Source organism: Phoca vitulina, unplaced genomic scaffold, assembly GCF_004348235.1.
Source record: "Phoca vitulina isolate PV1807 unplaced genomic scaffold, GSC_HSeal_1.0 scaffold94, whole genome shotgun sequence".
Classification (NCBI taxonomy): domain Eukaryota; kingdom Metazoa; phylum Chordata; class Mammalia; order Carnivora; family Phocidae; genus Phoca; species Phoca vitulina.
Genome location: NW_022589797.1, coordinates 1,018,658 through 1,033,932, shown reverse-complemented (window position 1 = coordinate 1,033,932; position 15,275 = coordinate 1,018,658). Strand labels below are relative to the sequence as shown.

The 15,275-nt window shown below is 39.1% G+C and overlaps 1 protein-coding gene across 2 annotated transcripts in view; it reads right to left on the bottom strand.

Annotated features, from left to right (window-relative positions):
* The window catches only part of GNE (glucosamine (UDP-N-acetyl)-2-epimerase/N-acetylmannosamine kinase), a 46,258-nt gene extending 37,737 nt beyond the window's left edge, over positions 1-8,521 (bottom strand). For both annotated transcript variants that reach the window (XM_032396829.1, XM_032396831.1), the window contains exon 1: positions 8,381-8,521. In XM_032396829.1, coding sequence (XP_032252720.1) covers positions 8,381-8,431 — 51 coding nt within the window. In that variant the 5' untranslated portion in view covers positions 8,432-8,521. The remainder of the gene's footprint in view (positions 1-8,380) is intronic.
* Positions 8,522-15,275: the final 6,754 nt, after the last annotated feature.

Below are 15,275 nucleotides of genomic sequence, written 5' to 3'. Positions count from 1 at the left end.
GGAGACTGAAGCACAAAAGAGAAGGTTGCCCAAGGCCACACAGTTGTTAAGCAGAAGAACCCAGCCTTTGATCCCACATGTTTAGCCACTACCCTGAATTTCCTCTTTATACTAAACAGAGCCTTTCTTATGATAGAAACCTATCTTCGGGTTGCTCATCAATTTTTGGGTATGCTGTTCCCCTAGTTAAGAACTCATATAACTCTTCTGTTATCAAGCCCACATCCCTCTGAATTGCTTATATAAACGTCTTTAAGAGACTTTTAAAGATATCTCCTTTAAAATCAAGATATACAGGGGAGACTGGGTGGCTCAGTCAGTTGAGTGACTCTTGATTTCCTCTGGGGTGGTGATCTCAGAGTCGCGGGATTGAGCCACATGAGCCACCCCCACACACACCCCGCAGGCTCTGTGTAGGGTCTTTTTGGGGCTCCATGCTCCGTGGAGTCTGCTTATCCCTCTCTCTCTCTCATAAATAAATAAATAAAATATTTTTAAAAATTAAAATAAATAAAATAAACTCAAGGTATACAATGTCTATGACAGTCTCCTGATGTACTAATTTTATAAAGCCTTCAAAAAAGAAAATGAGATCAGTTTGGCCCTTTTTTAAAAAATAAACTTTCATTAAAGTGTAACAAAGACAACTGCACATAATAAGTATGTGTTGAATTCTGAATTTTCATGAAGTGAACATACTTGGATAACTACCACTAAAATAAAGAAAGAAAACATTGCCAGTGTCTATGGGCTGTCTATGCAAGGGCTGCCTATCCATGACCCATGGAAAGATCTAGCACCAAAGCTGTGCTTAGTAATAGACACAACGGTATTGATTAAGCATGTTAAACTACTTCTCTGAAGCATTTAGGCTGTGGAATACAGGGAGGACTGGCCAGCTGGGAGTGAAGTGGAAAATGAACAAAAACACAGACACAACAGATACGCTACAGACGGTAGGACGGGTGGGCTGTAGGGAGGGAGTCCAATCCCTGACTTGCCTTGGATCCTAAACAACTTTAACCCATGTGAATCCTTTAAAAATCCTGTGTTTCTTAAGGTGCCCTGTTCCTTGCAATCAGATTATACTAACACCAAAACTGTAAACCAGGAAGAATCCCCAACCCCATTATTTCAACTCCCAACTCCAACCAATGGGGAGTGGCTTCCTAGAGAACTGTGTGGAAAATGACTCTGAGGCTGAGTTCAAAGAAAAAAAATCTTGTGGTAAATCAGCTGTGTGTTTTTTCGGGGAGGGTGGGAGGAAGGCAGGGATGGTGCCATGTACCTGCCATTCCTGCCCTTCGCCAGTTTCATGAAGAAATCAAAACATGGAAAAAATTGAGCAACTAATCACCATCTTAAGCTGGACTTTTCTGTTTAATAAATATCCTCTTGTTAACTGTTCCCCTCACCCCACTCTATATCTCAGGCACAACACTTTTAATTGCCAGAACCTCTTGAGTATGTAAAGAAGATAAAACACATCTTACAAACCAGATATCACTGCATAAGTCAGATTGTTGAGAGCCCAACCAAGTCATATAGGCTCCTCCCCAGAACAGACAGAACTGCTCTGGTTGCACTGATGATGACATAGATGGGAAAGCAATTCTTTCCCCTTTAGGAAGAGCATGTAAGGATTAAGGTTACATTGACTGAAAATAGTTCAGTAACATCCTAAACTTTATGTGTCAACTTCAGGTTTGCAAGAGCATGAGACTGACAGATATGCTTACAAAGGTAGTGATTAAGATATTTATAACAAGAAAAGAAACCTTTTGAAATTCATATTTCGGGACCATTTAATCACTCTTCCTAGCCTCAATTACTGATCCGTTTATTATGTCAGCCAATCAGTTTTTTAAAGCACCTCTGCTGGTGAGCCATCCCTAGGCCAGCTCCCCCAATTACAGAAGAAAAGTACAAATAAATACAATGACTATGTGTTTGTTTTTGTGAAAGGTTGCCCTTTAGTGGGATTTTTAAGTGTATTTTTCTTTAGGAGCTACGAAAGTATATTTCAAACCGGTAAATAATTGTATTTCTTCTCTGTCTGCTAGGGAAATGAGGTAAGCCAGAGAGAACTCAGCCATCCCTGACTAATTGGAGTTCAGAAAGTTTAATTTGCACAGCTATTCCAGAAGAACTGGAAAAGTATTTATTTATTTTATTTATTTATTTTTTTTTTTTAAAGATTTTATTTATTTATTTGACAGAGAGAGACACAGCGAGAGAGGGAACACAAGCAGGGGGAGTGGGAGAGGGAGAAGCAGGCTTCCCGCTGAGCAGGGAGCCCGATGCGGGGCTCGATCCCACGACCCTGGGATCATGACCTGAGCCGAAGGCAGACGCTTAACGACTGAGCCACCCAGGCGTCCCGAACTGGAAAAGTATTTAAAACTAGTTTAACTTTGACTCTGTTATAAAAAGTTAGGTCAACAAAATTATGTTTTAAATAACTGCTCATGAAAGAGTTATGTGAGAAGAATGTTCTTTTGGACTTGAAAGGACCTAGCTAAGATCAATAGCACTCAAAACCAGCAACAAGCCTTTGGAAAAATTTCATGATTTTTCAATAGAGGCTGAGGAACCAGCCAAAGTACTGATCCAAAACCCCTGGAGCTGAGGAATAGCCCACATCTGGTAGTCAGCATGAAGCTAAGGACGAAGGTGGAGTCCCACATGGACACTCCTTTGGAGCACTTTGGTGGGCTTAACCTCTGTGAATGCTTAAGACACATCCAAATACATGGGGTGCCTGGATGGCTCAGTCAGTTAAGCATCCAGCTCTTGATTTTGGCTCAGGTCATGATCTCAGTGTCATGAGATTGGGCTCTGCACTGGGCCCTACCCCACCCCTCCAAAAAAAAAAAAAAAAAAAAAGACATCCAAATACACATAATTAACGTCTATAAATCCTAAGCATGAACATAAGCCTCAACCTTTCTCTTCTCATGACTTTCATGCCCCTACCCTGGAATGCATCTAATCCAACCCGTCACATCATTTCTGCTTTTCTTCCCTACCCTGCTTCCTGTCTCTAAATGTGGGTATTTCCTAAGGATTACATATCTGCCCCTGGTCCTCTCTACATATTCCGTTCTTCAGAATTTCATTCACTCTCAAGTCTTCCATTTTGACTTCTGTGTAGATAATTCCTTGGATGCATACACTAGCCTGATCTTTCTTCCTAGTTCTAGGCCCATATCTCAATTGCCTGCTAGATATTTCCTCACCTCAAACTCAATATATAAAATTTAGTTGTTTTTTTCCTCTTGACTTCCCCACGTCTGTTAATGGTACCAATTTGCCACTTTCATGCAGACTCAAAATCACTGAGTCATATTTTAATCTTCTCTCTGACTTTTAACATCCAATGTCTCAACTTCTTCAAAATAGTTTTGGGTTTTTTGTTTTGTTTTGTTTTGTTTTGGGGGGGAGGGTTTACAGCTACTCTTCCTTCCCGTTCCTACCATTCCTATCATCACTACCTTAGTTCATCCTGTTATTTTCTTAATTCTGAAATGCCTATATTTTTATGATTTTCACACCTAAAGTCAAGATTTATCTTATAATCAATGTAGGCATTTAATGTAGAGTTTTTTATTATGAACTCTGTTACGTCAACAGTGTCTTAGAATTGAGAAAATATGGCATCTTAGACCTAAATTACTGTGTTTCTATTTGTTCTTCCAGCCTATGCCCCCTTGCTTTTGTAATCTGCCCTGCACACTATTGCCTGGTGAATCCCCTTAAAGGACTGCTTTCATTAAGTCATTTCTTTGCTTAAGAATAACTTCAGCTCCCCATTCCCTGCTGGTAAGGTATGCCTATGACATCAACTTTGGATTTAAAGTCCCCCACAATCACACCCTGACCTGTTCCTGTCACCAACATTTTCCCCTACCCAGATCCTTTTGCCCTGAACAGATCTTCTCTGCCTCACTTTGTGTCATTCCCCACAATGAGAAGGCTATCATCCCTCCTGCTACTTAGATGCTACTCATGCTTCTGGTCCTATCTCTGTTGTAAAACCTAATTTGAACAGCCTATCCCAAAACAATCTCTTCTTCCTCTAAATGCCTGTAGCACTTGCCCTTGTCTTGATTACTCATTTCATACTTATTCCGAATTACCTGCTATTTTTGAATGTACATATTTATGACTGTAAAGTAATAGATCTGATGTTTTATAAGAAAATCGGTCACATAAGTTACTCTTTATGTCCTATTTTTCTCATCAGATCATAAATTCCTTGAAGTTCATTCTGTTAGGTATATTTGTCTCCCTGATAGTTCCTTGAATCATGATGTATGTAAGAAATACCGTCTAATAAGCATCGAGTGAAATGGGGGCATCATATCTCTTACCAAAGAGTCATTGCTGGGCACCTGGCTGGCTCAGTCAGTAGAGCATGTGACTCCTGATCTGAGGGTTGTTAAGTTCCAGCCCCACGCTGGGTGTAGAGATTACTTAAAAGAAACAAAATCTTTTTAAAAAATAAATAAATAAAGTCACTGCCATCCCAGTTCTTTTCTCCATGGCTGGTCCAAGTCACTTGGATTCAATTTCCCCACCTGCCCTCCTCCAGCAACCAAGCTTATGATCTTACTAGTACAACACTCTTGCTCAGATTTTATAGTGGATCAAGTGTAAAAAAGCATGGTGAGGGGCGACTGGGTGGCTCAGTCGTTAAGCGTCTGCCTTCGGCTCAGGTCATGATCACAGGGTCCTGGGATGGAGCCCCTCATTGGGCTCCCTGCTCGGCGGGGAGCCTGCTTCTCCCTCTCCCACTCCCCCTGCTTGTGTTCCCTCTCTCGCTGTGTCTCTCTCTGTCAAATAAATAAATAAAATCTTTAAAAAAAAAAAAAGCATGGTGAGTTGAAGAACAGGGAGAAACATAATGGTGTTATAGGATAGATGTGTGGAGGCGGAAAGTAACAAGATGCAGCTAAGATGTGGGGTAAGGCCAGATCAGCAAGGGTCTTGGAAGCTGAAGAGGTCAGGCTTTCTTTCTCCTCATTAAAATTGGGAGATTTTTAAAATCAAGAGAGTGACATGATCAGACTTGCTTCATTACAATTGTGGAAGATGGGTTGGAAAGAGGGGGTAGGATTAGAAGAAGGCAGACCAGTTAAGAATCCTATTTCGGGACCTGCATTAAGATAGTGGTAGTGGGGGGCGCGTGGGGGGCGCCTGAGTGGCTCAGTCGTTAAGCGTCTGCCTTCAGCTCAGGGCATGATCCCAGCGTCCTGGGATCGAGCCCCGCATCGAGCCCCGCATCGGGCTCCCTGCTCAGCGGGAATCCTGCTTCTCCCTCTCCCACTCCCCCTGCTTGTATTCCCTCTCTCGCTGTCAAATAAATAAATAAAATCTTAAAAAAAAAAAAAAAAAAAGATGGTGGTAGTGGGAATTAAGAGGATGGAATCAAAAGAATGTGGAGAAAGAATGGACAGAACTTGATGGCAGAGACGAGATCGAAGAGAATGACGAGGTTTCTATTTCAAAGCAGCTGGGTGGCTGGCGGGCTGCTATCTAAAACAGAAGAAGCATCGGGGATGGGCCGGAGGCAGTGATAAGGATCTCTGATTTGGATATGTTGAATTTGCAGTACCTAAAAGTCATTTTCATTAGATTGGAGACCTGGAGAATGATGTAGGTCAGAGATCCGTATTGTGATAGGCGTAATTCACCCAACAAAATTCGTATCTATTTTTAAATACACTGCACACTCTTAGCCCAAGGCACCCAACTACATTTCTTGTTCTACCTGTTTCACCGGACTTTTTTAAAGCCCCTGATGCCCAGTTTGTTATACTTTTACTCTTGGCCAGTTCAGAACTCTTTTTATAATATTCTGCTTATAACAGTTTTCTAAGTTCTAAACGATTAGACTCTTACACATTATTAAATTTAATTTTATAGGGAGTGGAAACCCAGGGACTTCAGTTTATGGTGTGTTACATTAAACATTCAGTGGTGCTTTCCTGGCCACGTTCCCTCTTTCTCCACTCACTTTTTCTGGCACCCAGTCTTTCCTGCCCTCCGGCTGCTCTTCTCTTAATCACTTCTTTACACTGTGGTCACCGCCTTATCCTGGAAACTTTCTTCTTCCCACGTTTCCATGACATCTCCTGATTCCCTGCCTACCTGCCACCTCTCTGGTTGCTATATTTCCTCAAACCACTAGTTAAAAGTTAATGTTTTCTCAGAATTCCCCACTTAGGTTCCTTTTCATCTCACTTTAGTATACTCCCAGTGGAAACTCATCCACCTGCACGACTTAACAAACAAATATTTTAAATTATTGCTAAATCTGAAACTCCAGCCTAATCTTCTCAGTCCAGACCCAAATAACTAACTCCTTTTAGGGGTATCTGGGTGGCTCAGTTGATTAAGCCTCTGCCTTCAGCTCAGGTCACGGGTCCTGGGATCGAGTCCAGCTCCCTGCTCAGCAGGATGCCTGCTTCTCCTCTCCTCCCAGCTTGGGCTCTCTGTTGCTATCTCTGTCTCTGTCTCTCAAATAATAAATAAAATCTTTAAAAAAAAAATCACTCCTTTTAGGACACCTGCGTTTGGCTGTGTTCCACAGACACTACAAATCAACTTGCCAGAGTGAAATTTTCTTCTCCTCTGTAAACTTGGGCTTTTCTACTCTAATTCTCAGTGAATGGTATCATCATCCACCCAGTAACTGGAAGACTTTCTTGACTTCTCCTCCATTAACTCTCAAATTCAGTCTGTCATGATCCTACCAATTTTACATTTCAGATGAGCATTTTTCTAGAAGGGAATATGGTGTGATTGCACATAATAAGGAAGTGAGAACAGCATATAGAGGAGACTAGCCCAACAAGGAGAAAAGTGTTGTTGAGGAATATTGGAAAATACAGAAGTATTATTAAGGGGAAGAGAACCTTGAAAGGTAACTTAAAAACCACATAGAGTATTTCAGAGTTGATGTGGTCCTAGAACCACCAAACATTAGGCAGATGGATGAAATAGTAATTTCAAGGAGCACTAAAAAAAAAATCAGTCACATGAAAAATGGGACTCCGAACAACTATTACCTCTGTAACTAGAGACAGCCATTTCTTAGATTTCATTGAAGACATGAGGAAGAAAAAAAAAAACTAAGAAGTTCCAACTCAGAACTCAGAAAATCTGACCTTGAATTTATTTATTTATTTATTTATATTTTTTTTAAAGATTTTATTTATTTATTTGACAGAGAGAGACACAGAGAGAGAGGGAACACAAGCAGGGGGAGTGGGAGAGGGAGAAGCAGACTTCCCACCAAGCAGGGAGCCCGATGCGGGGCTCGATCCCAGGATCCTGGGATCATGACCTGAGCCGAAGGCAGACGCTCAACCGACTGAGCCACCCAGGCGCCCCTCTGACCTTGAATTTAAATGTAAGTGCAAGTGCTACAAAAAATAAAGATAATAAGTTCTCGCCGAAGAAGGCAAATTGAGATTAGACATTAGTGATACAGCTAGAAGTCGACTGTGTCGAAAATAATTGTAAGAATGACGTTATTTGATTGAAAACTGCTTATAAACCATTCCTTAACTATAGCCGATTTTTTTTTCAATATTTTATTTTTTTAAGTAATCCCTATGCCCATTGTGGGGCTCAATCTCCCAACCCTGAGATCAAGTCACATGCTCCACCAACTCAGCCAGCTTGGCGCCCCTAGATGATGATCTTTAAATATATAAATATATTTTTTAAAATCACCGAATTGAAATGTGATGATAATTCCCTAAAACATCTGGATTTCCATATGCCTTAATAAAAAATTTAGGTTAAGTTTCATTATAATATAGCACACTATATGACATAGTTATTTTCGATAAACATGGTAATTGCCATTACCATTGGATACTAATTAACTCAGAGTAAACACACTCCTCTCCCGCAGGTGGCTAGTCAATAGTTAAATAATTGGGAGAGAAAGAAGCATTAGCCGAGCCCCTCTATACATCAAGTTTCAAAAAGCAAAGAAGAAAGTAAAAATAGTTGCCATGAACATCACACTTTTGGAAATAAACTGCATTTAGGAAGCCGAAGATTCAAAAAGTAAAAAGCAAACCCACTTTATCTGATGAAAGCACGAGGAATTTGAGGGAAAGAGTTCCTTTTCAGCTTTCAGTTTAGACCGGGAGTTTCAGCACAGTAACAGAGATACAAACAGCAACCACAGGATGACTAACATGGGTTAGCAGTAAAAAGAAGACATTTAAAAAAAAGATGGATGGGATAGATTTAAAACCAAAGCTTTCCTCTTCTTCCTTGTAATTTCCCCACCCCCCCCCCCCCCCCCCGCCATTGCAGTTTTCGCGATGAAGCTCTATTGACTTGCTAAATGACTTACGTGAGGTCCTTGAAAGCGCAACTTCCAGTGAGGATACACACTGATTTCCATCCCGTAGCAAAAGCTCTGTAGCACAAGCTCTGTACCCGGCGTTGTTTGAATTAATGAACAGGGCAGCTGTTTGTTCTCTTGGTTTAGCTGCCACAGAGGAGTCATTAATAGGCATCTGATTTCCAAACTAAATCTTGAGCCCCGCCCCTCTGAAAAGGAAGACCAGGAAAAAAAAAAAAGTGATTCTAAATTCTTCCTCTATTCCTGGGCAGTAGCTTGAAAGCAGGAGAACAGTCAGTTTCTGAGTGTTTCTTCCCTGTTTCTACCATTTGATTGTATTTCCCACTAGAAAAATGATTTTCTTCTGAGTTTCTCAAAGGTAGAAACAAAAATCTACAATCAAAAATCTTAGTTGTCTTTTTCACGTTGTTTTCACACGCAGGTATATTCAAAACACTTATTGACATACTACTTTGAGCAAAGAAGGAAACTAAAGAAATTAAACTAAAAATAAATTAAAACTAAAAACTTAAAAATTTTAATCGAAAAATTAAAATTAAAGGATTTAAGATTTTTTAATAGTCACTGACCTCAGTATATTTAGAATCCTTAGTTTCACGAGACTGAGGGAAAAATCAATATTGTTGCATTTTTGTCTAAGCTACATTACAATAGAAAACTGTTGCTACATTTTATAAAGGAGGTACCTTGCACTTTTGGTGCTCAGGGACCCTCACAGCCAGACTGATGGCAAAGGATATAGGCTGATCATCTGCTTTTTTCCATTTAATTGGCATATGTTCATTTGAACACATCGCCAGACTAGCCTTATCTACTATACAACTTTACATTCTACTTAAGGAACACTTTATGCTGCTGTTTGTAAATATCAGTGAACAATGGGAAGCATATACACTAGCATACACTAGCAGATTTACTGAACTAGTGCAGGCTAGCACAATCAAAAAATGAAATTGATTTAAAGAATCCCAATCAAATAAATAAAATCAGAAATAAAAGAAAAATAACAGCCAACACCACAGAAATACAAAGGATGATAAGAGGGGTGTCTAGGTGGTGCAATTGGTTGAGCGACTGACTCTTGGTTTCAGCTCAGGTCATGATCTCAGGGTCCTGGGATCAAGCCCCACAGCAGGCTCTATGCTCAGCAGGGAGTCAGCTTGAGATTCTCTTTTCCCTCTGCCTCTCCCCCGCCCCCCTCGCTCGTACACACATGCTCTCTCTCTCTAAAATAAATAAATAAAAATTTTAAAACCCAAAGGATTATATGAAACTATTATGAAAAATTATATACCAACAAATTGGAAAATCTAGAAGAAATGGAGAAATTCCTAGAAACATATAACCTCCCAAAACTGAATCAGAAAACTTAAATCAATTAGCAAAGAAATTGGATCAGTAATCAAAAAACTTCAAACCAACAAAAGTCCAGGACCAGACAACTTCATGGGTGAATTCTGCCAAACATTTAAAGAAGAGTTAAGGGGCGCCTGGGTGGCTTAGTCGGTTAAGCGACTGCCTTCGGCTCAGGTCATGATCTCAGGGTCCTGGAATCGAGCCCCATGTTGGGCTCCCTGCTCAGAGGAGAACCCGCTTCTCCCTCTCCCTCTGCCTGCCTCTCTGCCTACTTGTGCTATCTCTCTGTCAAATAAATAAATAAAATCTTTAAAAAATATATAAATAAATAAAGAAGAGTTAATACTTATTCTTCTCAAACTATTCCAAAAAAATAGAAGAGGAAGGAAACGTTCAAAATTTATTCTATGAGGCCAGCATTACCCTAACACCAAAACCAAGCAAAGACACTACAAAAAAAGAAAACTATAGGCAAATATCTCTAATGAACGTAGATGCAGAAGTCCTCAACAAAATATTAGCAAACTGAATCCAACAATACATTCACCATGATCAAGTAGAATTTATTTCCAGAATGCAAGGGTGGTTCAGTATTCACAAATCAACCAATGTGATATACCACATTAACAAGAGGAAGCATAAAAACTACATGATCACTTCAATAGATGCAGGAAAAGCATTCGACAAAGTACAATATATATTCATGACAAAAACTCTCAACAACGTAGATTTAGAGAAAACATACCTCCACATAATAAAGCCCATGTACGAGAAACCCACAGCTAACATCATCTCAATGGGGAAAAACTAAGATTTGTAGCCCTAAGATCAGGAACAAGACAAGGATGTCTACTCTCATCATTTTTATTCAACATGATACTGGAAGTCCTAGCTACAGCAATCAGACAACAAAAAGAAATAAAATCATCCAAATTGGTGAAGAAGAAGTAAAGCTCTCATTATTTGCAGATGACTTGATGCTATATATAGAAAACCCTACAGACTCCACCAAAAAACTACTAGAATGGGTACATAAATTCAGTAAAGTCAAAGGATACAAAATCAATGTACAAAAATGTGTTGTATTCCTACACACTAATAATGAAGTAGCAGGAAGTGAAATTAGGAAAACAGTCCCATTTACAATTGCACCAAAAACAAAATACCTAGGAATAAATTTAACCAAAGAGGTGAAAGACCTGTACTCTGAAAACTATAAAACAATGGTGGAAGAAATTCAAGACAATGCAAAGAAATGGAAAGACATTCCATGCTCATGGGTTGGAAGAACAAATATTGTTAAAATGTCTATAGAACCCAAAGCAATCTACACATTTAATGCAATCCCTATCAAAATACTAACAGCATTTTTCACAGTAGAACAAATAATCTTAAAATTTGTATGGAACCACAGAAGACCCCAAATAGCTAAAGCAATCTTTGAAAAAGAACAGAACTGAACTGGAAGCATCACAATCCCAGATTTCAAGATATACTACAAAGCTGTAGTAATCACAACAGTACGTATTGGCACAAAAATAGACACATAAATCAATGGAACAAAATAGAGAGCCCAGAAATAAAGCCATGATTATATGGTCAATTAATCTTTGACAAAGGAAGCAAGAATATGCAATGGGAAAAAGATAGTCTCTTCAACAAATAGTGTTGGAAAACTGTACAGCTACAAGCAAAAGGATGAAACTGGACCACATTCTTACACCACACATAAAAATAAACTCAAAATGGATTAAAGACCTAAATGTGAGACATGAAACCAAAAAATTTCTAGAAGAAAATATAGGCCATAATTTCTGACATCAGCTATAGAAACATTTTTCTAGATATGTCTCCTTTGGCAAGGGAAACGAAAGCAAAATTAAACTGTTGGGACTACACCAAAATAAAAAGCTTTTGCATAGTGAAAGAAACCATCAAAAAACCAAAAAGGCAACCTCCTGAATGGGAAAAGATATTTGCAAATGCTATCTCCAGTAAGGGGTTAATATCCAAAATACATAAAGAACTTACACAAGTCAACACCAAAAAAACCAAAAAACCACCACCAACAACAAAAAATATCCAATTAAAATGGGCAGAAGACATTAATGGACATTTTTCCAAAGAAGACAAAACGATGGCTAACAGACACATGAAAAGATGCTCAACATCACTCATCATCAGGGAAATGCAACCGCCTCACACCTGTCAGAATGGCTAAAACCAAAAACACAAGGAACAATAAGCGTTGGTGAGGATGTAGAGAAAAAGGAGCCCTGTGCACTGGTGGTGGGAACGCAAGCTGGTGCAGCCAAAGGAAAAAAAAAAAGTTTGAGAAAAAAATGAGGTGAAGAGCTTACCATAACAGATATGAAAACAATCTATAAAACTGCAATAATTGAAACAATACAGAACTGGAGTAGGAATAAACAGATTAACAAAGGAGAATAGAGTCCAGAAATTGACCCAGTACCCATAGGAATTTATTATACGATAAAGGTGGAATTTCTAAACAGTGGGAAAATGAAAGATTATTCAGAAATAGTACTGGGACAATAAGAGAGCCACAAGCGAAAAAATGAAGTGAATCTCTGCCTCATACCATACTCAGAAATAAATCCAAATTGATTCAAGATCTACATTATAAAAGCACTAGAAGAAAACACAAGGCAATATCTTTATAATCATGGGTGAAAAAAAATCAGTAGTCATAAGCAAAAGCAGACAGATTTTATTAAATAGAAATTTAAAACTCCTCATAGTGAATGACGAGGAAACATATTTGCAACATATATCATAGACAAATGCTTAATAACTATAATACATAGAATTTCTATAAATATATTATTAAAAACAAGAAAGCTGGGGCACCAGGGTGGCTCAGTTGTTAAGCGTTTGCCTTCGGCTCATGTCATGATCCCAGGGTCCTGGGATGGCGTCTTGCATCGGGCTCCCTGTTCAGCAGGGAGACTGCTTCTCCCTCTCCTACTTCCCCTGCTTGTGTTCCCTCTCTCACTGTCTCTCTGTCAAATAAATAAATAAAATCTTAAAAAAAAAAAAGAACGTTAATAGAGAAAAAAGATAGAAATACAGAAAGTTCTTAGAAGAAGAAACACAGATATCCAGTAAATATTTGAAAAGATCCTCAACTTCATTAGTACTCAGGGAAATGCAAATGAAAACAAAGACAGAGTAATTATCTTTTGCCTACCAAATCTTATGAAGCTAAAATGATTTGATAATATATAATGATGGTGATGGTGTTGGCAGAATAAGAGCTCTCATACTCTGCTGATGAGGGTATAAACGGTTGTATCCTTTTTAGAGAACAATTTGATGACATCTATCAGTATTTTTAATGTATACACTATTTGACTCATCATTTCCACTTCAAATCTTCTATTATACATATGTACCTGCAAATGCATACAAAGATATATGTACAATCATGATCATTGTACCTTTTTTATAAATTGGAGATAACCTAAATAACTCTCAGTAAGAGACCAGTTAAATAAATACAGGATATCCACACTGTAAAATACCACATAATTATTAAAGGAACACATAGGTCTGTATGTATCGATACGCAACACTTCGGGGACACATCGTTAAATGAAAAAGGAGCATCCAAACTATATGCATAGTGTGATCCCATGTATGTAAAAAATAAATCCAAACTATATTCTATACACTGTATATATATTCATATGTCAATAACTACTGTAGTCACTAAATCACATTTTATTCCAAAAGCAATGCAACATTCAAAAAAGCACAATACAAACAGGATTTCCAATCTTCACTTAAACCTGTTAAGAACTTAGAAAATTCACATATATAGTCTTTACTATTTAACTATTTTGGTATTATGATGCACTTCTTTTCTTTTTTCCTTTATTCTTTGCTCTTCCATATAAATTTAGGATCGACTTGCCAAGTTCCATGAGAAACACAATTAGGATTTTTATGGGTTTAATTAATTTTTAAGTTTTTTCTGTCCCCATAGACTGAAAGCTTCTTGATGACAAGAAGCCATGCCTGTCTTGTTCTCACTGTGCTCCCAGCACCTAACCTAGTGCCTGGAGTACAAGAAGTACTCGATAAATATTTGTAGAATGGTTGGGTAGATGAACGAATGAATGAATGACCTATAATAGCATAATGACTCAACATAAAATGTTTTGCAGGTGTTTACATTTTTATTTTCAACGTATAATTAATTATGGGAAGGAACTTTCAGTCTACAGTTAAATAATTTAGTGGTTTGTAAACCGCAGAAATGTACTTTTCACAACCTTGGAGACTGAAAGTCTGAGCTCGGGGTACCAACATGGCTACTTTCTGGTGAAGGCCCTCTTTCAAGTGCAAACTATCAACATCTCAACTTTTTGTTGTATCTTCAAGTGGGGGAGAGTAGAGGGAAAGCGAACACTCTCCTGATTCTAATGGGGGCACTAATCCCACCCTGAGACCCTCATGACCTCATCTAATCCGACCTACGTCCCAAAGGCCCCATCTCCTAATACCATCACATTTGGGGGGTAGGGTTTCAACATATGAATTTTGGGGGAGACACAAACATTTAGTTCATAAGAATGCCTCACAGGATAGGCCCCCTTCTCCCCCCACCCCCAACATGGGGTGGCTGCAGGAGTGAAATAAATGGTATGGCACAGTTAGGCAGAGGGAAGCTTTAAGCTTTTTTTTTTTTTTAAGATTTTATTTATTCATCTCTGTGAGAGAGAGGGGGAAAGCACGAACACAAGCAGGGGGGAGAGACAGAGGAAGAAGCAGACTCCCTGCTGAGCAGGGAGGCCACCGCCGGGCTTGATCCCAGGACCCAAGATCATGACCTGGGCAGAAGGTAGATGCTTAACCGACTGAGCCACCCAGGCGCCCTAGGCAGAGGGAAGCTTGAGCTGAATTTCTCAGATCTTCTCCATCTGCTCTTGACTAGCAATAGTTCTCAAGGGAGGCAGTTCCATTCCCAAGGGGGGTGTATTTAAAATTGTGTGGAGGGGGGCGGTATTTTTCATTGTCACAATGAGGAGTGGGTGCTTTTGATTGTCACTTGGTAAGAACTTTCTGCAATGCCAGGAATTGTCTTGCACAACAAACAATTTCCCTGCCCCAAATGGCAGGACCATTCCCATTGAAAAATTCTGCGGAAGTATTATGCCCACTCTCTTTTCACCACATGTAGAAAGCTTAAGGAATTTGTACTTACACAGAAAATAATAGAACTACCTCTTGCAATTTGGTTGGGACATGCACCATGAAGTCTCCCCTCAGGCACAAAAATTCCTAGTTAATCATTATATATTGACAGATTATGAAGCCAGTCATGGTCTGAATTTAAAAGCAGTGTTGCAGTCAGAGAAACCAGCTGGGCCACCAATGAGTAATTTTTAAATAACTCAAATTTTCTTTTACCATGGCCAAATATGACTAAGGGTATCAGAGCCCTCAGCAACACTCTCTGTTAAATCTCCACTCTTCATTCCCATCCTTCTCCTCACATCCA